Here is a 23,020-nt window from a genome sequence, read left to right as displayed (position 1 = left end):
CATTTACCCAAATGATCATAAACAAGACCACACTAAAGCTACCAGCACGACTATGTTTATTGCAGCATTATTTACCATAGCAAAGATATGGAACCAACCCAGATGCCCCTCAGTAGATGAATGGATCAAAAAAATGTGGTATATATACACAATGGAATTCTATGCCTCCATCAGAAAGAATGACATTGCCCCATTTGTTAGGAAATGGAAAGACTTGGAAAAAATTATATTAAGTGAAGTAAGCCAGGCCCAAAGAAACATAGGTTCCATGGTTTCCCTTATTTGCAATAAGTAGTATATGTCTGAGTCAAGCAGAAAAGGTCAGATAAGTTGATGTTAGGGGACTGAACCCCAAGATAAGTATTCAAATGGGTTTTTTTTTTCCTTTCATGCAATTGTTTCTAACATATTTATAAAATGATTTTTTTGTTGTTTTGTATGTCCCTCCCCCACGGTATAACCCATGCTTTCACTGTATTTGATGTTGGTATAATTTGTGGAGGGGAAGCGAAAAAAACAAATCGTTTAACTAGGGATACAGGTGGACCCATTGCAACAATGAGATGTACAAGTTATTATGTCGAAAAACGAATTTTACAACTTTGCTGGGGGGTGGGGGGAGGATCAAGTGGGGGGGAAGGGGAGTATGGGAAGGGATGGGAAGGGGAAACAAAAAGGAGGATAAGAAATGTACTCATTATCTTGCCCATGTAATTGTAACTCCTCTGTACAGTATTCTCACAATTAAAAAAAACAAAACAAAACAAAGAAGGCTTGGGGTATGGCTTAAGACCCTACTTAGCAAGTATATACCTTGCTATGCACCTGCCTCAGCAAGCCCTAAATTCCAACCCTAGTATCTTAAAGGGTAAGAAATAATTTAATGTAGTTGCTTGTTCTCAATTAAATGACTAATTTTTCTATATCAAATTAAGAATTTGGTAACCATTTGCCAAAATAAATTTTGAAACAAATTTTTTGAGTTATGAAAACTTAAATGTAATTAACCATGCTGCATAAAGTACATCAAAGAGCATAAATAATACAAGTCTTTAAAGACTAAACAGAAGTCCAACAAAATAAGTAACAGGAAATGGGTACTTGTAAGAGAGGAGTGAGGGATCAAGGGGTGAGAGAAGAATGAAGGAGAGAAGAGAATGTAGGCAAGAATTCATTGCATATACCACAGAATTGAGAAATATAAGGGATGGGTGGGTCAAAGGGGGTTGAAGATGCTAAGTGATAACGCAGCTCAAGAAGCATTGTACCCACAAACTGCTTTGTTAAATGACAAAAAAATCAAATACATATCCTAAAGTTAAGATAAACAAGGGAAGGGATGGGTTGGGAGGGATGGGTTAGAATACATCGATCAACATGCACTGTATTCATAAACTGTGTTGGAGAATGGCAAAGCCTTTGTACAACTACCTTAAGATAATAAACATTTTCAAAATAAATAAGAACCAAAATTGTTTCTAAAATATTTTAAATAAGAAAAACTTTAACATTAGAGTACACTGAAGATTTTCAACCAGATTTAACATTCTATAAATGTGTACTTAATCCAACATATATGCAGGTACTTACTAAAGAACTGAAATATAGCATTTTGAACTTCTGAACAAAGGAACCAACTAATTCATATAACATGAAGCCTTTAATTAAAAATATTTTTCAGGTTAAAGCTCCAATATAGCATACATTCCATGGTGGTAAGTGTAGACATGCAGCCAACCTAACTAAGATGGCCTCATGAAAAGCTGGCCATGGTAGAGTTGTTAATTTCTTTTTTCTGTTGTTATTTTCATTCTTTCCTATCTGCCTATCCCATTCTTCCTTGGCCTTACAAGGTATTACAATTCCTGTTATTTGGTAAGTAGCACAAACTCATCTGCAGATGCAAGAGTTAATACACTTGAAAGAGTGTGAACAAATGTAGTCATTATATTCAATGTACATTTTGTAAAAAAAATGTATTATTAAATTTGAAGAATGACACTGACCAGTAAGCACTGTACTCATAACCTGACTTATGGAATTGTAACCCCTTTGTACAATCACATGATTAATAATAATAATAATAATAATAATAGTATATTTTTCCCTCTAGTTGTAAGGCTGAGGGACAATGAGGATCAAGAGGCCAAAGCAAGAAAAAGAGAGGGCTTAGACTGTATACAAGAGAGTATAAGGTACTGAGATCCCTGAAGTTTTATTCTGTACCTAATAAAATGCAGCATCAACCTTCCCTATCTCAAATCCCAGATTACTGCCAGACAGATCTATAGCTTTCAGAAATGAAAGGATGAAAAGATTTTTTTTTTGAAAGCCACAAAGAAAAGACAGGTAGTTACTGGCATTTGAAGAGTAGTACCCAACAAAAAAGATAATTGGACATCATCATGATGTAAGTAAGCCCACTGACCAAAGCTGCTACTCAGCTTTCTAGGGCCTCACTCTTAAACCTGAAAAAGCAGTGAAGAATCACCATTCATGCTAGGAATGCTTGTAACAGAAAAAAAGGCAGAACAAAACTAACCAAAAGGGGCTGGGAAGGTGACTCAGTGGTAGAGTGCTTGCCTTGCATGCATGAGGCCCTTGGTTCGATTCCCCAGTACCACATAAGTAGAAAAAAACAGCCAGAAGTGGCGTTGTGGCTCAAGTGGTAGAGTGCTAGCCTTGAGCTGAAGAGCTGAGGGACAGCGCCCAGGCCCAGAGTTCAGGCCCCACGACCGGACCAAAAAAAAACTAACTAAAACAAACAAACAAAAAAAACTATCTAGATAAACTCTGTCAAGGTACAAATACTTCAAATTACATATGATGAATAGTGTTACAGAAATAAATAAGGCATGATATTAGATCATGTACACTCAAGTGTGAGAACAGAATTAAAGATATTTGGCTTCTATTTGCTATTAATCAGAAAACTACTAGAACAAAATAAAGGGGTGCCAGTTAAAAGTAAAGCCAAGAAACAAAGCATAGGCAAAGAAAACTGGCAAAGTGATGAGAAAGTTTCATGGTTATCAGTCTGACCAGGGCCCAAGAAGCAAAAGGTATGAAGTGAATTAAGACAGGTGTCCTCCAGAATTGTCCTTAAGGGTTATAGGCAGCCTGGAAGATGGCCCAGTATTAATAAGAAATTTTTCGTCCCATTGTCAAGCTTGAAAATGAGAAAATGAAAAACAAATAGAAAACAAAGTAAAAGGGAAATTTTTATTTTCTAACTTGAGAAACTAAATTTATACAAGAAAGTACAACTGTAATAAGCATAGTGTCGAGCTATAGCTAATATTTATAGTCATAATTTAAATCTAAAATATTATTAAACAAAATATTACTAAACATAAAGTACTATTAAACATAATGGGAGCAGAGGAGTGAAGGGAATGGAGAATGAATTATAAATCCTCATATTCCAAGGGAGGAAGTTAGCAGGTAACATCTAGAATTGAAAAAAAATCATAAAGCTGCATACAAATTTCATTGTAGTGGAGATAAATATATACACACTATAAAACAGTTAAAGTAAATTCATTTGAGGAAAACTTCTAATTATAAATGTGTAGTGCCATTTGATTTTAAATATCTATCTATATCTATCTGTGTATCTATATATACAGTTATAGAAAATATGTTTGATATTTTAGTTATCTGTTATTTCAGAAGAAATGGCTCATCAATATATTATCTGGGAGTTTAGAAAACGTCAGTGATTTTTGTTTACAAGTCATTTTCAAAACCCTCTTCCAAATTAACTTCATCATAGATATCCACACAAGAAGATAGGGTGTAATTCAGAATAAAATCGTGCAATGAAAAATTCTTACTAGAGTCTTAGAATAACAAGAAGCTTTGTAGAATAAGATAAATGAATAGGCTTCAGAAGTGACTGAGTTAGGGGCCAGTTCTGTTACTTAGTAACACATACCTTGGTCAAAGGAATTCCCTTTCTGGTCTTTAAACTGGGGGTACTAATGGTACCTATCATGTAAGTTTGTTAAAATGTCTCAATGATGAACTGGGAATGTGGCTTAGGGGTAGAGTGCTTCCTAGCATGCACAAAGCCATGGGTTTGAATCCTCAGTACCAAATAAACAGAAAAAGCCAGAAGTGGCACTGTGGCACAAGTGGTAGAGTGCTAGCCTAGAGCAAAGAAAGAAGCTCAAGGATAGTATCCAGGCCCTGAGTTCAAGCCCCAGGACTGGCAAAAAAAAAAAAAAAAAAGACTCAATGAAAATCCACATAAAAGAAGCCAGGTGCTGGTGGCTCATGCCTGTAATCCTAGCTGAATAGCTGAGGGGGAGGCTAAGATCTGAGGATCATGGTTCAAAGCCAGCCCAGACAGAAAGTCTGTGAGACTCTTATCTCCAATAAACCACCAGAAAAGTGGAAATTACACTGTGGCTCAAAGTGGTAGATCACTAGCCTTGAGCGTAAGAGCTAGGGGACAGTGCCCAAGTTCCAAGTTCAAGCCCCACAAAAGCCAACAAAAAGAAAAAAGAAAGAGAAAGAGAAAGAAAGAAAATGAAGAGTAACTAGTAGAAAATAGAGGATTCATTATACCTTTTTCAATTGTCTTAAATATATATGTATATAAATATATATAAATAAATATATATATATATATATATATATATTTAATTTCCTTTAGTTTATTCCCTTGCCACTGCCCCAGATCTCTGTAAACCCCTATCCTATATATAAATCTATTTGATTTGGGGAGGCCAAGGAGAAGCACAGAAACAGTGGGACAAATGGTGAACCAATTCAACAATGACACTCACCAGACACTGTGCTGGAAATAAACCATACAATTTGGGGAGAAGGGGGGTCAGGAGGGGGAAAACGAAGGAAGGGATGACACTGCTCAAAAAGAAATACACATATTGCCCAACTCATTCAACTGCAACCCCCATCACCCCCACAACAAAATCCAAGAGAGAGAGAGAAAGAGAAATGTCAGTTACCTATGAAAGTGAGTTTCCTTTCTGTTTTGGAGTGCCAATAATATCAGCAAGAGAGTGATGGGAGATAATGAAGTAATCTCATTTCTTCTGTAATCCCATGTTTACATATAAACATGGTCATAGAGACCATGAGGAGGACCTCTGTCTTGTCTCCTAGACTCTGAATTGAATTTGGCCTCCTATAAATCAGTTTTGTCAAAACATAGGTCCCAGGGTCTCCTTTATTTGCAATAACTAGTATGTATCTAGACAAGCAGAAAAGGTCAAAAGCTATGTACATATGACCATATAAGATGATGCTAAGCAAAATATTAGTCCCAAGATAGGGACAAAAGAGGTTTTATCTTTGTTGCTGTTCTTTTTAATGTACTGTGTGATTTTTTTTGTTTCTTTTGTATGTTGTTCCCCCATGCTATAACCCGTTTTCACTGTATTTGAATCCGATGCTCTGAATCTTGTTACATTTTTCTAATTTGGGGAGGAGAAGGGAAATAACAAAATGGTGAAATAAGGATACATGTTGACCACTGTAGCAATGAGATATACAAGATACTATGTTGAAAACAAATTTTACAACTTGGGGGTTGTGGGGAGGGAGAAGCTGGAGAGGTGGGGAGGGAAGGGATGGTAGGGAAAAAACAAAGGATTGGGTAACAATGCGCCACAGTAAATGTACTTTAGAATAATGAAAAAGAAATTTAAGGAGGAAGTCTATGGAATTATGATTTATTCATCTAGATAGTTATGTTTCCTCTCTTTACTTTTGATGTGATGATACTCGATCATTTCAGTATCTTTTTCATTCCTACTGTTGATGTTGTAAGGTTTTAAAAATCAATGAATAATACACATTGGTAATTTATGAAAAGCTATTACCTTGGATTTGGTACTTCGCCAAGAATCTCATCTAATTTGTCAATGAAATTAATAAAATTAGACAATCCCTTTATATGGGTCCTTAAAGGATCAGATGATGATGGTGCATATCCTTTCCCTCCAAGTTCTATTGTTCTAATAAACGATGTGGCCACCTATGAATGAAATGAATGATTCAGTTATATTTAAGTTTTACTGAGTTAAAATTGAAATTTAAGTCATGGAACTAGGTAAAGTTATACAATTCTAAATTTTCAGGTAAAATGTGGCAAGTTTTATGGCTCCTACTAAACTTTGATTCAGGCATAAAACCATAGAGACTAGTGCCATCCAAAATTCATACCAACAAGGGTACCAATGATACCAATTGCAGATGAAAACAAATTAAAGATTAAATACAGATCATTGATTATAAAGAATCTGCTTATGAATACATTTTTACCTAGCTTTATGACTATCAAAATTGTCATATAAAATAAACTCATTTTCAGCGTTAACTGATCTGTTGTGTTAGATAAGTGAATTAATCTGTTAATCAGTACTTCCAAATATTTATTTTACCTTTACTGTGAAATAGATTACATAGTTACTAAATTCCATCCAGCATTCAAATTTTTGGTTTTTGATCACGTAGTTAAAAAGACTTATCTCCCCCTCTGTACAGTATTTTCACAATAAAAAAACTTATTAATAAAAAAAAACAAAAAAAGACTTATCTCTACAATAATTAAAAATACACATGCGATGGCTATACAGCAGAGTGTCCTACCGAAGATAAAAATGTTCTAACATAGCATTTTCTAAGACTGTTCTAACTGTTTCTAAGACTGTTTCTAACTGTTAGAGGGACAAACCCTATGAAATGTCAACACTTTACAAGAAGTTCCATGGGCATAACTTCAGAAACAATAGGCTAAATAACAAAGTTAACTCTTAAAAGTTACCAGTAAATTTCTTTGTGGCAGGATTTCTCCGAGCTCTTGATATATACACAGTGCTATGTAAATCATCAGGGAGATATACTATTTCTAAATTTTCCCTTGGCATAGTTTACTCAGGGAGTACTTAACAGAGACTTTCTGCCTTTGGAAACACCTGTTCAAAAGTTTATCAAAGTTGGGGGTGGGGGGGGGGTAGTTGTGGAGGTAGGAGGGAAGGGATGGTAGGAGGAAAAAACAAAGGAAGAGGCAACAATGGTCAATAGGAAATGTACTCATTACCTTGCTCATGTAACTGTAACCCCTCTGTACAGCATTTTTACAATAAAAAACATACAAAAATTTATCAAAGTTGGGCATGGAGGTACAAATCTACATTCCCAGCACTGAGTTACAAGGTAAAACCTTGTCTCAATCAAAAAACAAAAAATTACCAGAGCTAATATTCTGCAAAGTATAGAGTAGGGAAACACTGCTTTAGATAATTTTTTCTTTACCAAACTTAAAAAGATATAGTGGGTGAAAAAAAAAACCTGCCATGGATTTTAATATAGAGATAAAATAGATATTTACCACTTAAAAGTTGTTTATATCATATTACAAGAATACTATATTAAGGTACAACATCAACACACCCATACCAAAAACATAGACATCTGTTTCTCCTGAGCAGCATGTTTCAAGTCAGTGAAGGCTTCTTTTCCAAGTCCTCTATCAGGAATATTCAGAATATGAGCCAGAGCCAGGTCATTCTTTGAATTCACTAGCAAGTTTAAATATGAAAAGACAATTTTCCTTGCTAGTAGCTGTACCTGTACAAAAATTAGTCATATTAATTCATTTTTTTCTAAGTCAATAACCTCTTTTTTATATGCATTTTTTTAAAACTCAGAATACTTCAGGGCTGGGAAGGTGGCTCAGTGGTAGAGCGCTTGCCTTGCATGCTCGAGGCCCTGGGTTCGATTCCTTAGCACCACATAAGCAAACAGAAAAAGCCGGAAGTAGCGCTGTGGCTCAAGTGGTAGAGCGCTAGCCTTGAGCTGAAGAGCTGAGGGACAGCGCACAGGCCCAGAGTTCAGGCCCCATGACCGGACCCAAAAAAAAAAAAAAAAAAAAAAAAACTCAGAATACTTCATTCAGTTTTAGACAAAGAAAATTGTCCAATAAATTGAAAACTGAGACTGGATAACCAAAATCAATTCAGATCCAACAAGAAGCTATGCATACTAGACACTATGTTGAAAATGAACCATACAACTTGTGGGAGGAGGCAGGAGGGAAAAATTGGGAGAAAGCAAGGGAAGGGGCGACACTGTTCAAAAAGAAATGTACTAAGGTAACAAGTTTGACAAGAAATGTACTGATTACCTTACTTACATAACTATAACCCATCTATACATCACCTTGACAATAAAAAAAGAAATGTACTTATTACCTGACTTATGTAACTATAACTCCTCTGTACATTACCCTTACAATAAAGTTAATAAAAAGAAGGGTTAGTTATGTAAGTCAGATGAGTATATTTCTTTTTGAACAGTGTCACCTCTTCCCTCTATTTCTCCTCTTCCAACATCCCCTTCGCCACAAATTGTATAGTTTATTTTCAATATAGTGTCTAGTAAGTATCACTGGCTGCATCTGTTCACCCTTTGTCTCACCATTTCTGTGCCCTCTACCCTCCCTCAAACAGATAAATTTACATACAAGACAAAAGGCACAGAAATCAAAAACAGTGACAAGAGGAAAAAAAGAAAGATAATTTTAAAAACCTTGCTTCAATTTCTTTGAATTCATTTTGATAAACATTTTATATGATCATATGCACATAGCTATTGAGCCTTTGTGATTTTCTACTAAGAATATCTTCCCTTTGACCACTATAAATTTTTTTTATTATTACTTTTTTTATTTTGCCATTCCTGGGGCTTGAACTCAGGGCCTGGACACTGTCCCTGAGCTGCTTTTGCTAAAGGCTAGCACTCTACCACTTGAGCCACTTCTAATTTTTTCTGTTTATATGTTACTGAGGAATCAAACCTGGGGCTTCATGAATACTAGGCATACTACCACTAGGCCACACTCCCAGTCCCCACAATATATTTTAACTCAGTACCTCAAGCTCCCTAGCTAAGTACTGTACCACTTGAGCCATAGCCCAGTCTAAAGCATACATTTACACGCTTTTCCTTTTTACCATCTGATAATGCTGTGTGGTTCTATTCTTATTTATTTATTTATTTATTTATTTATTTATTTATTTATTTTTGCTAGTCTTGGGCACTGTCTCTGAGCTTCTTTTGCTCAAAGCTAGCACTCTACCACTTGAGCCACAGTGCCACTTCTGGCTTTTTCTGTATATGTGGTACTGAGGAATAGAACCCAGGGTTTCAGCATGCTAAGCAAGAACTCTTACCACTAAACCACATTCCCAGTCCTCTTTTCTGGTCTTTTAATTTCCTTATCCTTCCACTGTTTCATGACATCTATGAGAGCAAATATTTCTATTTTTAAGTCTACAGTATGTCTAAACTAGTAATCTCTTCTGTATCTCTTTGACATTTACAAAAGAGTAACACTATTTGCCAAAAAGAAAAAAAAATCAATGCGAAGAAAAAAGTGATATTTACACTGTAATAAGAAACATTTTTACATTTCTGACATTTAATGGAATTTAATTTCATTTAATTTCACTGTTTCTGTTGCCCAAAAGTAATAAGGCCTTACTATTATTTATATGCTGGATCCTTATTGAGCACAAAAATCAAGCCTGAGCCTTCCACACATACAACTTGCTCTTCAAAGCTAACAAGTTCTACTCTTGTGATTTGCAACGCTGGGCAAACATCATGGGGGAAGTATCCTGGAGTCTTCACAGATGGAGTGTTTTAACTCATGGCTACCACTGACATCTATCTCTATCGTTGTGGTCAGATAACGTGGCAGTTGTGGTTTCCTTACTCTTGTATGTGCAAGTGGGTTTTAAGGAGGTTCTTTAGACAAGCAATCCACATAAGAACGGTTGACAAAGTCCTACACTGAAAAAAAAATCCACAAAACTAAAGCTTTACCAAACAAGGATATTGTTCTCTTTGCTTAATAAACTAGTTCTACCCATAGCACCAAAGTATTTGCTATGTTTCTTGAGAAATTGGATCCATTTTTTTTTTTTTATTGTCAGTCATGGGGCTTGAACTCTGGGCCTGGGTGCTGTCCCTCAGCTCTTCAGCTCAAGGCTAGCACTCTACCACTTGAGCCACAGCACCACTTCCCGATTTTTCTGCTTATGTGGTGCTGAGGAATCAAACCCAGGGCCTCATGCATGCAAGGCAAGCACTCTACCACTGAGCCACCCTCCCAGCCCCAGAAATTGGATACTGTAAGGTTGCTTACAGTTCTTAGTTTCATTTCCTGTCCCTGCATTCTTACTGAGATATAAGTATTCAGCCTACAGTTGAAGAAAGTTTTTCTAAATTGAAAAAAATTTAAGAGTTTGTACAGGTACTCTTTGCTAATTGTTCATATGTTTCCACACAGTATTTAATACATGCATATTCTATAATCAGATTGACCTCACACTCATGCCATTATCTATATTATTCAGTGGCTTTAACTGAGTTTCATTATGACAACTCCATATATCAGTACAAAGTATTTCAATATTGTTCACCCTTGAACATTCACCTTTCTTCTATCCTCTCCAATCATCTCAAACAGTCCCACAATTACAAATGGAAGTAGATCTGTGGCTCAAGAGGCAGAGTGCTACCTTTGAGCGAAAAAAGCTAGGGGCAGTGCCCAGGCCCTGAGTTGATGCCCCTGTTGATCAAACTAACAATAGTTAGGTTATTAACTGGTAGTCTGAACAGTAAACACTGATGATAGACTTGGGATATTTTCTGACACCAAAAAGGAAAAATAAAAAAATGTTCATGTAAGGCCAGGCACTGATGGCTCACACCTGTAACCCTAGATCTTAGGAGGCTCAGAACTGTTCAAGGCCACCCCATTCAGGAAAGTCTGTGAGACTCTTACTTCCAACCATCAAAAGAGCTGGAAGTGGAGCTGTGGCTGAAGTAGTTGAGTTCTAGCCTTATGCAAAATAGCTTAGGGATAGCACTGCCTTGGCTCTAAGTTCAAGCTCCAGAACCTGGATAAAACAAAACAAAATCTCCAATAGGGCATGTAAAAGAAGATACAGGAGCTGTCTAAATGGGTTCCTTCTATACTAACATCAAAACTACATGTGTGTAACCAATTGAATAATTAAAATTCATGTATGCTCATGCCTGTAATCCTTCAGGAGCTGAGATCTGAGGATCACGGTTCAAAGCTAGTGCGGGCAGAAAAGTCCCCATTAGACTCTGATATCTCCAATACACCATCTAAAAACTAGAAATGGAACTGTGGCAAGGAGTAGAGCGTTAGCCTTGAGCACAAAAACCACTTGAGCCACAAAGCTGACACACATATACACACATACACACATACACACATACAATCATGTGTGAATCCACAGAAATATACATACAAAAAAGAGAAAGATAAATAGAAAAAATATATAATTTGCCTCTTACATATATCTATTATGTCTACTCCAAAATTGGTAGAGAATTAAACAATGGCCTTGACATTTTCAGAGATTCATACTTTATCCAGGTAAAATTTTGCCTTACTGGAAATGGCAATGGCAAGTAATTAATGTAATCATGTAACAATTAGAAACTCACTATCTACAAATACTAAACAAATAATTGCCTCAGACAAAGATCATCAATGCATGCATTAAAAAACATTAACTGAAAGTTTGTTGTGAAACAGGATCATTTACACAGTGCCAAACAAACTATTACCCCATAGACCTTTGCTGATAGGAATGGGAAAACTAGATCTTTATACTGGAGAGATCTGGCAGCTTAGAATATGCTGAGTTATTTCCTGATTAAGTACAAAATTAAATGCTCTAGATCACTTAGAAAGTGTTTCTTGCAAAATGTTAAGCCTAATTCTAAGCTTTTAAGAAATTATGAAAAATACAGAAGAGAAATAAATAAGTTAAATTAAATTAAAATTGCAAAGTATTCAGCAAATAAAAAAGACAAAATATTAGGAGAATGTTTATTAATTAAAATAATTTATATAAAGACCATTTTAGGGACAAATGGAGAAGATTGATATCATGGTTATCGCTCATTTTTAGGAACGGTATGCTGAACAATTTTAGAGATGCCACAGGATGTTGGCAGCTTTAAATTAGACATGAAAATAAATTGATGCTGATAAAAGGTACACCCATAAATCCAGGGACTAGTCTATAGGGATTTATTTGAAAGTAGTGATGATTTAAGTGCAATCTATAAAATATGTAACTTATAGAAGAATCATCTCAGTAACATTTCCTAAAAAAAAAAAAAAAAAAAGAGCAATTCATCAAAGTTACTGAAACAATTACAAAAATAGGTGTATAGTTTTAAAATATGTTGGAAGCAAGCAAGTGTCTCATACTTATAATACTATCTCCTCAGGAATCTGAGATCTGAAGATAATGGTTGGAAGATACCCAGGGTAGAAAAGCCTGACTCTTATCTCCATTAGCCAGCAAAAATGCCAACTGGAAGAATGGTTCAAGTAGTAGAGCGCTAGCTCTGAGTGAAAAAGAGGCCTCGAGTTCCAACTCCCTCAGCCCCACCCCCCCCAATGTAGTCAAACATGTTAAATACAATTTTATTGACTTTGAGAATATATTTAAACTTTCATCTTAACAATGGTGATTTTATTACTTCTAGAAACTAATAAATGTTAACTCCCATGGTTAGTTAAGATTACTATACATAGGTGCCTAGCTTAATCTTAACAGTCAGTTGAAGTGTGAAATTACATTAAACTTGTACATGGCACTTTCTTGTGGTTTGTTTGTATGGTAAATCTTGTCATCAAAACTCCTAATACATCAGTAGTGAAACAGTCACACAAGAATCAATTACCTAAAACAATAAAATTACCAAAGAGGAAGATGCAAGAATCTTTGGTACTCTGAATGGTACCCATATTTGCTCAGTACCAGTTACTCTGGCCAAATCCATAAAGACCCTGATTTATATTATGTGTAAACTAGCCTCCAATATATGACTCACTTACCAAAAGTTTTAAATAAATTTTTAAAATTGTAAGAATTTTAAAAGAATCAAGTATTAGTTAACTCATATGAAATGCCAAATTCAGTGATTTGAAGGGAATCATACTCTGCTTGAACTCACAGGCAGCTTATCAGTACCTTTCCATTCTCCTGCTTGAGTTTCATTGGTGATGTGGGTTCGTAAACATTAGTTCCATCAGCTATTGCATAACTTTTGCCAGACAGAAAATCCCGTAGTTCAATCTGTAGGAAATATAAGGCATTGCTAATAAAAACTGGTTTACCTTTTGTTTTCTTTTCTTTTTTGCCAGTCCTGGGGTTTGAACTCAGGGCTTGGGCACTGTCCCTGAGCTTCTTTTGCTCAGGGCTAGTGCTCTACCACTTGAGCCACAGCACCACTTCCGGTTTTTTCTGTTTACGTGGTACTGAGGAATTGAATCTGGGGTTTCATGCATGCTAGGCAAGCACTCTACCACTGAGCCACATTCCTAGCCACCTTTTTTTGTTTTTGTAATCATTACCAGGTCATTATCAGTCATAAGCTAAGTATTCATTTTCCAAATGAGAAAATGTGGACCTTTAAAGATGTAGAAAATAAACACTAATAAAATATGGGGTATTACTAATAGTTGCTAGATAGACCACTAAGAATACCTTCCATCTAGTGTCCCTGATGTTCATATGTGGAGTATTACTTGACAATTGTTCAGTCCCTAAGCTTACAGGGAATTCATCATAGATGTCAGCATACATCTTTCCCACATTCTCACCGATCCTTCCTTTAACTTGACTTACAGATGATTATCTTGGTTGGGGATGTGATTTTCAGGTTGCCAACCTCCTCTTTCAGGACACACGATTATACTGATAATATCTGAATTATAATTAAACTGAATACTAAATTATGTTTAAAGGAACTCTGTAATAGAAACTATACTACACTCTTACCTAGGTATGTATCTTTTCTCTCTCTCTCTATATATATATATGTCTAGGTATATATCTTTTTTTTTTTTTTTTTGGGTCCGGTCATGGGGCCTGAACTCTGGGCCTGGGCGCTGTCCCTCAGCTCTTCAGCTCAAGGCTAGCGCTCTACCACTTGAGCCATAGCGCCACTTCTGGCTTTTTTCTTTTTGCTTATATGGTGCTGGGGATCGAACCCAGGGCCTCAGTCATGCAAGGCAAGCACTCTACCACTGAGCCACCTTCCCAGCCCCGAGGTATATATCTTGATAAACTCATCAGCCTCAGACTCATTTCTTTCCAGCCAATATTACAATATCAATTATATTATATTGTTATAATTATACTTCCACATTACAATTATAATAGAAATATAGTTTTATAATATATAATTTTGTTTTAGCATACTTTTACATATTTAATTATACCTTCATATGCATGTCTTTCCTTCTAGGACTCATCATTTTCTTAAATCTAGATAGAACCTCCAACTTCGAGATCTAACTTGGAGGTTAGATCTAGAAGTCAGATCTTCTTTCATTTTTTCAATTATATACTTTCCTGTTTTATTGGGCACAATTTTCAAGATACAAATTTGCATCTCATACTAATATACCTGTTATATCAGAAAAACAATTTTTTTAAGTTTTTATAAAAGTTGTTGGTTTTTCATAAAGCTTGGAAGGATGCGCCCTAATGTATTTATTTCTACATAACCACATAAGAAATTTCTGCTTCTTTATATTTTCAACATTTCCTCCTCTTTCATGATTGACAGTTTTATAACCTGATAATTGCTACACAAGGTTTGGTGAGCCAGTAGAATAGTTAATTTATATAGGAGGAAATAGCTCATAAAAGTCATGTGTTGTAACATTCCACACAGCACACAGAACATCAATGGATGAAATCTGAACTGTCCCAGTAACTGTCATTGCCAACCTCCTTCTCCTCCTTCTGATCCCTTCTTGATCACAATTCTCTGTTGGAAACCTCCACCTCAATGTCTGGAGTTCCAGGAAGAATGGTAAGGAATACTTTCCACCCAACCTGAAGCTTATTTTTTTTTTTTTACTTGTCTCTTAAAACAGAATACCTAGACCTGCCTATTAGTAGAATCTATTACATGAAATTTTTCACTCACGTGTGTGATTTCCTTAGAGATTGGAATTTGGGTTCTACTCTGACAATACATTCTTATAGCCTTTCCTGAGGAGAGCTAGTACACCTGTCCAAAATACCAGAAGGGGAAGCTGGGAAAGCAGTAAAAGAAAGAGATGGATAGGGCTAGAGGGAAAAAAAAGAAAACTTTTTTTTTGATAAGTGATTAGGGAAAACATTTATTAGAATAAATGAAGTCTAGCTTCGGTTTAGTAGCCAAAACAGGTCCATGAGTGTCTCTGACATGTGTGAACTTGGTAGGCTTCCAGCTGGGTGTGTGTGTGTTAAACTGGAACTCTGTGGCTGCAATTCTTCTCAATTTCCACAGTGAGGTGATGCTGAGTGGCTTCTTCAATGTTCTGAAGCAGGATGCTTTCCCACTGCCTCACCCGCTCCATGGCAGCTGCCGGCTTCATTGGGCCCCATCTCCCCCTGTGGACTGTGTGGTGATTCCTGGGCACCCTTGAGTTTTGAGAACCCTTTGGGAAAGACTCTTGCTTCTGCTTCTGCCGCTGCTGCTGAGCCATCCGGACAAAGGCGGTAGATTCTTCCCCAGGAACCAAGGGGTCCATGCCAGACCCTAACTGCCCGTGGAGCACCTCGGAGGCCTGGAGAATAGGTCGTCTCTTTGTGGAAGCGGCTGTGGAGCCAATCCCTGCCAGATGCCTACAGAAGTCCTGGGAAGTACATGCAGATAGCAGGAACCTATCCCCTGGACCCTCTTCCTCAATGTAAGGGGCAACTTCTGGTGATCTTGGGCTCCTGCTGAAGCTTGCTTCCTCGGGAGTCTTTTGTTTTATGGGCTTTCTCAATGGTGGCCCCATTTGGAGAGCAGGGCTTTCCTGTCCGGAGTTCAACCCCTTCATCTCCAGCTCCACCCCATTTCCAACCGGAAAAGCTGCCCAAGGCAGTTGCAGCACGCGCCAGTGCCGGTCCTTGAGCCCAAGCTGACGTACCTGTGGCACTCACACGAGACACAAACGAACGTGCCTCTTTTGGGTACTTAGGTGTTATGAGTTCTCTTAAGTAATGTGCTCGTATGTTCAAGTTGTCAGTCCCCTGTGACTGCATTATTATGTGGGCACATGGGTTGCCAGCTAACTTCCCCTTCTCTAGCTCCTGGTGACTTTTTGGATAGTTTGTTGTTTTTCTTCATTGGCTCTTTGGGGCTCAGCTGACATGTCGGCTCTGTAAGTGACAGAATATAAAATGGCTCCTATGTCCATAGTGCAGGATGGGAGTCACATGCTGACTGGCCAATAAAGTCTTGCATTCTCTCAAGTCTTATTAACAGGAAGTAATGCAGCTACTTCTGGCTAGAGGCATAAGTTATCTAATCAGCTCACAAAGGACCTTTGTTGACCTGGCTCAGAGGAACTACAGATCTCTGTGGCTCTACCTTCTCAGATATTTTTTTCTCATTTTCACTCCTCACCCTGGCTGGGTCTCTGATGCAGTGTTCCAGATACTCACAGTTCATGAGAAAGCAAGTACTGAACCAAACTGCTCCACTTAGACCACACTTAGAATTCAAAGACTTAAAGGGTACCATATGCCTACAGTTCCTCAGAAGATAAATTATAAACAAGGGAAAGGGAGTTCATACACAGTTCCACAACTGTCCTCTTAGCTCATTATCTCATCATTCCTGCCTTATTTAAGTTACAACAAAAAATCATCAACAACAACAACAAAACCTATCAGGGTCATGAAAATTTAAGATCATAAAATTTGGAATATTTTGATGTAAAAGCTTAGACTTTTGGTACAAATTAAGGCTATATTTTGTTTATTTTTGAGAAATTGATCTAGGGATATATTTTCTTATCTACTTTCCCCTCATTGGAAATGTCCATGGCGCAAATATAAGTATTAGACCAAGGTACTGGTGTTAACAAACATTAACTCCAAAAATTTTCTTCATGTATTACTATTTCAAAAGAAGGGATAAAGAGGGAATGTTGAAGACAACTTTCCATATAGACAATCTGAAATGTGTATCCTTACATATTCCATTTTATTAGTTGATCCATTCAAATAAGAAAACTTTTTAAAAGAACTTAAAACAGGGGCCAAAGATTGGATGAAAACAATATGCCCCAAAATATCAGTATCTCATGGTATCATTAGATAATCAGACTTTATTGTTCCCATAGCTCAGTGCTTATTAATTAGCCTTTATAAATTAGTTATGTAAAACGTAGTGAAGCAAATAAAATACAGCTAGGAAGGACCAAAAATCAATCTTCAATCATAAGTATCTCTACTTCAGTATGAGTATACACTTGTGGTCATGCGGGGAGGTTTACATAAATATATCATTTCCTTGATAGACCAATGTGGCAAATACAAAAACCTGTACCTCAGTATCCATTTTCCCCTTCTTCTTTATACAGCTTTAGCTTTTATCCTAGTATGTTATTAAACATAATGAAGACTATGTTACTACACTTTTCAGCTTGGTATAGCCATATGACTAAGCTTTGAGTAATGAAATGGAAGCAAAAGAGCTATAACTCCCTAAAAAGAGAAAATTCTGTTCTATTTCTTGCTAAAAAAACAAACAAACAAAAAAAAACAAACAGGGTGGGGGCTGGGAAGGTGGGGGAGAATGAGTTAAAAATGTTAAAAAATAAATAAAAATGTCTGAAACTTCCGTCATAATGGACCAGAAATGGTCTTGAAGATAGCAACCAACAAGTAAGAGAGAGTAAAATAACAAACATGATAGTTGAATGGGCCTCCATGATAGCCATAGAACTATGAGAGTGCCAAGTGTGTATCATTAAGCATTGTTTATAGAAGACTCTACACTACTTGTAGTATGGCGCATGCATACCATTCCTGAGGCCTAAACTCGGGGCCTGGGCAATGTTTCTGAGCTTTTTTACTCAAGGCTAGTGCTCTACCATTTGAACCACAGTTCCACTTCTGCCATTTTGATAGTTGATTGGAGATAAGTCTCACGGATTTTCCTGCACGTGCTGCCTTTAAACCAAAGTTCTCAGACCTTAATCTCTTGAGTAGCTAGGGTTATAGGAGTGAGCCACTAGAGCTTAGCTTAAACTAGTTTTAAGAGTAGAGATTTATATAATTAGCTAAAAAGGTTTTCTTCAATCTTTTGCTGTAATTAGTTATTTTAGTTATTATATATTTATTATTTATTACATTTAGTTATTACACCTTATTAGTACTCAACAAAAGTTAAGATAAAGTATTTCAACACTTAAAAAACTATACATGTACAAAGATATTCTTAAATAGTTTATAAAATCTCTTGTGGACAAAATGAATTCCGAGAGATATATTCCACTTAATTTTTAAATTTACATTCCAGGGCTGGGAAGGTGGCTCAGTGGTAGAGTGCTTGCCTTGCATGCATGAGACCCTGGGTTCGATTCCTCAGCACCACATATGCAGGAAAAGCCAGAAGTGGTACTGTGGCTCAAGTAGTAGAGTGCTAGCCTTGGGCTGAAGAGCTGAGGGATAGCACCCAGGCCCAGAGTTCAGGCCCCATAACTGACAAAAAAAAAATTTACATTCCATTAAAAAATAAATATGCTTGTATAAAAAATGAAAAATCCATTATCTCATGTATACTGTATCACACTATACTCATGGGAAAAAAATGTCATGTTATCTAGGAAAATATTATTATTATTAATCCATAGGGAAATATCATAAGTCATACAACATGTCAAACAGCTGTACAGTCAACTAAGAAAAAAGTTCTAGGAAAGTAATCCTTGACATAATTCAAATAGAAATTTGGCATTTGAGATTGATTTTTTTTTTTTTTTGGGGGGTCCGGTTGTGAGGCCTGAACTCTGGGCCTGGGCGCTGTCCCTCAGCTCTTCAGCTCAAGGCTAGTGCTCTACCATTTGAGCCACAGCACCACTTCCGGTTTTATTCTTTTTGCTTATGTGGTGCTGAGGAATCGAACCCAGGGCCTCAGGCATGCAAGGCAAGCGCTCTGCCACTGAGCCACCTCCCCAGCCCCTGATTTTTTTTTTTAATCTAATAATAAAGTATTCTTACAATCAAGCCAAATAACAACAATACAAATCTATTTCTTCCAAGTAAAAGCTATCTTTCAAGTAGCTAAATTTTCCATTCTTAACATGATCCTCAAAGCCAAAATATTACAAAATTACTAGGTGTTTTTTTTAACCTGGCATGTTACTACCTAGAATAAAGACTATATTCTCTGTCATCTTCATATGTTCTCTTTCATACCCACTCTTGGGATGCTCTAGTAACAAATCAAAGTAAGTCTAGAAGAATTTTAATTTGATAAAAGTAGGACTATTTTAAAAAATACTTACAGGAGATATCATGTCATTATTTTCACAATTAGTAGTTAAAAGTCTACATTTTTTATAAATGTCGATCAGATCTAACATATTACTATTCTTCAAGAAATCATTGTAAGTCTTCTTAATGTCTTCATAATGGTCAACCACTTCCATATTATCAACAGGTAAGTTCAGTTTCTCATGTAGTAGGTATTTCCATGTCAATAAGACATCACTGAGAGAGACTGTAAATTCTCCATCATACTGAGATAATGCAAAAAGGAAAAGAAAAAGATAAAATTGATGAAAAAGATAAAACTGATAAAAAGACAAAATTATTAAGATAGGAAATACAAATAACATTTTCCTACAGCCAAATCTAAGAGTTTAATGATTTTACAAAATATGAATAAGGCAATTTTACACATGACAAAAACTGGTAAATATATAACTATTGTCTCATTTCACAAATTCCACTACATTTCTTTTAGTTCAAGTAGATACAGGTGGGTAGTAAGCTACACTTTAATACTACTGACCAGAGAAATACTTGCTTGTATCTTTTAATCTCTTATTTAAAACTGCCTATGCCATAATGAATTCCCTCATAATGAAATGTCTCAACTGTTGATCTTAAGTTATAGTTATAGATGAGGTTTTTTAATTAATGTTTCATTTGATATACCATTACAAGTTATCAATGCTAAAGTTACCAATGCTAAAACCTAGGGTAAGGAAATAATCATCAATCCAGTCACTGCTGGCTCACATCTATAATCCTAGCTAATCAGGAGGCTGAGATATGAAGATTGCAGTTCAAAGGCAGCCTAGGCAGGAAAGTCCATGAAAGTTTTATCAATCATTAACCCCAAAACTCTAGAAGTGGACCTGTGGCCCAAGTGGTAGAGCACTAGCCTTGAGCAAAAGAGCTAAGGGGCAGTACCCAGGCCCTGAATTCAAGTCCTGGTACTGACAAAAAAAAAAATCAACTCTTTACTCATCCATTTGTATCATAAATATGAAAATGAACTAGTTTCCATGAAATTAGCACAATGAGCAAAAAAAAAAAAATCAGCATCTCTCAACTCTTGAATCCATAGCCCAAACAAATATAAGATAGATTTGTAACTTCCCATCATTTATCTCAAATATGGCTGAAACAGTTTTTAGCATGACATTCTTCACATTTAAAATAAATTAAGATTCTGTCTAGTGTAAATGTACAATTTATTCTAACCCTGTTGAGTATAACTAGTTAAAACAAAACTATGTAAGCTCTTTTGATCTTGTGAGAAAGGTTTTTGATTAGATTAACTGTGTTTATATTGAGACTGTAAAAACATTTTAAATCCAAATAAAAAGGCACTCCAGATATCAGTTTTCATGATCAGGTGCCCACCATGACAGCATATACTATTATTCAAACCAGTAACAACTGATTGAGACTATGTGGTCAAATCAAAAAATGTTTTGCTAGGAAAATATGCCAGCTGGCTAATATATGAAGGAAGTTCAAAATGTTCAATTCTTCAATTCTCTGATGGACCTAAGAAGGATTATATTTCACAAGAATAAAATGAGAAAAGAGCTACATTTTAGAGTGGTTATATTTTAATTATGCATATTAGTTATTTTGTAATAATTAAAAATTTCAAATAAAATTTAGATTTTAATTAGATTTTTTGTTACGATTAGAGGAGAGACCAGATCCACTAATGAGTACTAAGATATTGAAACCCTCTGAGTCAATACCCTTGGCTATATAGAGGTTTTATATAAAAAATAAATAAATAAATACACACACACACACACACACACACACACGTTGTTTGGGAGAGGGGACAGTTGTCAGCCATGGGGCTTGAACTCAGGGCCCAGGCACCTGTCCCTGAGCTCTTTTGCTCAAAGCTGGCACTCTACCACTTGAGCCACAACTCTACTTCAGGTTTTTAGTAGTTAATTGGAGGTAAGAATCTCGTGGACTTTCCTGCCCACTCTGGTTCTGAACTGCAATCCTCAGATCTCAGCCTCCTGAGGAGTAGCTAGGATTATAGGCATGAGCCACCGGGGCCCAACTAGTCTTTTATATATTAAATATACTGACAAGTAATTGGTACTAAAAGTGACATTTTATTTTCTTTCCCCTTTTTAAAGTCAAATAACTGTTGGAAGGGTGATGGAGAAATGAAATACAGTTAAAGACTCTGTTCCTTCTTATTTACTGAAGGGTATTTTCAGGTCACTTTCAAATGTGACAGTCTACTGCAGTTATTGTTAGTATTTTCTATGAAGCCAGTACCTTTGTCTATATTGTACAAGGGAACATTTGTAACTTTCCTAGTAAGACAAGTAAGGTGAAAAATATCCAGTATAACATCATTTCCAGACAGATCCAAAGTATAAAGTCATTTCCAAAGACAAAGACCAATATAGTATTTGCCACCTAATGAAGTCATATATAGTTGCTATACAATGAAGTCATCATTCCTCAACGAATCTATTATAGGTTAGTTTTTAGCAGTATAAAGCTGCTGAGAGATGTTTACATATGAATTCCCTCCTAATATTCCCTCCTAAAAAAGCATATGAAATAGCTACTCAAGAGGCTGAGATCTGAGGATCATGGTTCAAAGCCAGCCTGGGCAAGGAAGTCCATAAGACTCTTATCTCCAATTAACTATCAAAAGAAAAAAGCCAGAAATATATCTGTGGCTCAAGTGGTAGAGCACTAGGCTTGAGCAAAGAGAGCTCAGGGACAGTGCCCAGGCCGTGAGTTCAAGCCACAAGACCAACATCAAAAAACACAACATGTGAAAACCATAAATCTAGATATTATTTTATATACCATTTCTTTTCTTTTCTCCCACCTAAGTAAGTAGTTAAGAAAACAAACATGTCATAGTCACATTTAGTTGTAAGGATTATGTATTAGGACTCAACCTCTCTAATTTCCGTGAAATAAAAACCTAAACAGTTTAAAGGATTTTTTTTTTAATGTAAAATTTATCTACAACCAGCCAGGCACTGGTGGCTCACACCTGTAATCCTAACTATACAGGAAACTGAGAACTGAGGATCTTGGTTCTAAGCTAGCCTGGGCAGAAAAGTCTGTGAAATTCTTACTTCCAACTAACCAGCAAAAAGCCAGAAGTGGAGGTGTAGCTCAAGCAGTAGAGCTTTGAAAGAAAAAGCCAAATTAGAGCATGAGACCCTGAGTTCAAGCTCCAGTATCTATAGTCTGTTCTATCTACAGTGTATCTATCTATATAATCAAAGTATCTATTGCCAATTCTCTTTTGTTACTATGTGCTATTAATGAATGCACTGTAGGTATATATGTATGTTTTTCACATTGTTGAATGTTTAGAAGTCTGACCACAGTTGTATTCAGATGCCTGAGCTAATAGTTGTATATGTGGGATAATGAAATAAAATTGAGCTGCAACCACCATCACACACACGTACTACACATCCGTGAACTGTGAAAATCTCGGTTGCAACTCATCTTTCCTCTTCTTTCCCACCCAGAGCCTGTACTTTCACAATGAATTAGATGAATTAGCAAGTTGAAAATTGGTAAGCACAAAAAGGCCCCAAGTAATTGCTACATAAACAAGCCTGAATAAAAACTGACTTGGCTGCAATATTTCAAATGTATCAAAAAATTGTATCAAA

At 36.2% G+C, this 23,020-nt stretch overlaps 2 protein-coding genes across 5 annotated transcripts in view; both read right to left on the bottom strand.

Moving 5' to 3' along the window:
- Parpbp (PARP1 binding protein) overlaps positions 1 to 23,020 on the bottom strand; it is a 49,365-nt gene that overhangs the window by 17,343 nt on the left and 9,002 nt on the right. For 3 of the 4 annotated variants that reach the window (XM_069991414.1, XM_069991404.1, XM_069991432.1), the window contains exons 4-7: positions 19,376 to 19,609; positions 13,065 to 13,169; positions 7,426 to 7,602; positions 5,853 to 6,007 (exon numbers count right to left, since the gene is read on the bottom strand). In XM_069991414.1, the coding sequence (XP_069847515.1) occupies positions 5,853 to 6,007; positions 7,426 to 7,602; positions 13,065 to 13,169; positions 19,376 to 19,609 (671 nt within the window). The remainder of the gene's footprint in view (positions 1 to 5,852; positions 6,008 to 7,425; positions 7,603 to 13,064; positions 13,170 to 19,375; positions 19,610 to 23,020) is intronic. The other variant, XM_069991422.1, reaches the window with a different exon arrangement.
- Positions 15,199 to 15,986, bottom strand: LOC138806016 (coiled-coil domain-containing protein 201-like). Its single transcript, XM_069991446.1, has one exon. It carries the CDS (start codon positions 15,914 to 15,916, stop codon positions 15,335 to 15,337), a length of 582 nt encoding a protein of 193 aa, XP_069847547.1. The 5' UTR covers positions 15,917 to 15,986; the 3' UTR covers positions 15,199 to 15,334.

This window comes from Dipodomys merriami, unplaced genomic scaffold, assembly GCF_024711535.1.
Source record: "Dipodomys merriami isolate MVZ:Mamm:240054 unplaced genomic scaffold, mDipMer1.0.p SCAF_10, whole genome shotgun sequence".
In the NCBI taxonomy this organism is placed as follows: domain Eukaryota; kingdom Metazoa; phylum Chordata; class Mammalia; order Rodentia; family Heteromyidae; genus Dipodomys; species Dipodomys merriami.
The sequence above is the reverse complement of the archived record's forward strand: the minus strand, read 5'-3'. Positions and strand labels throughout refer to the sequence as shown.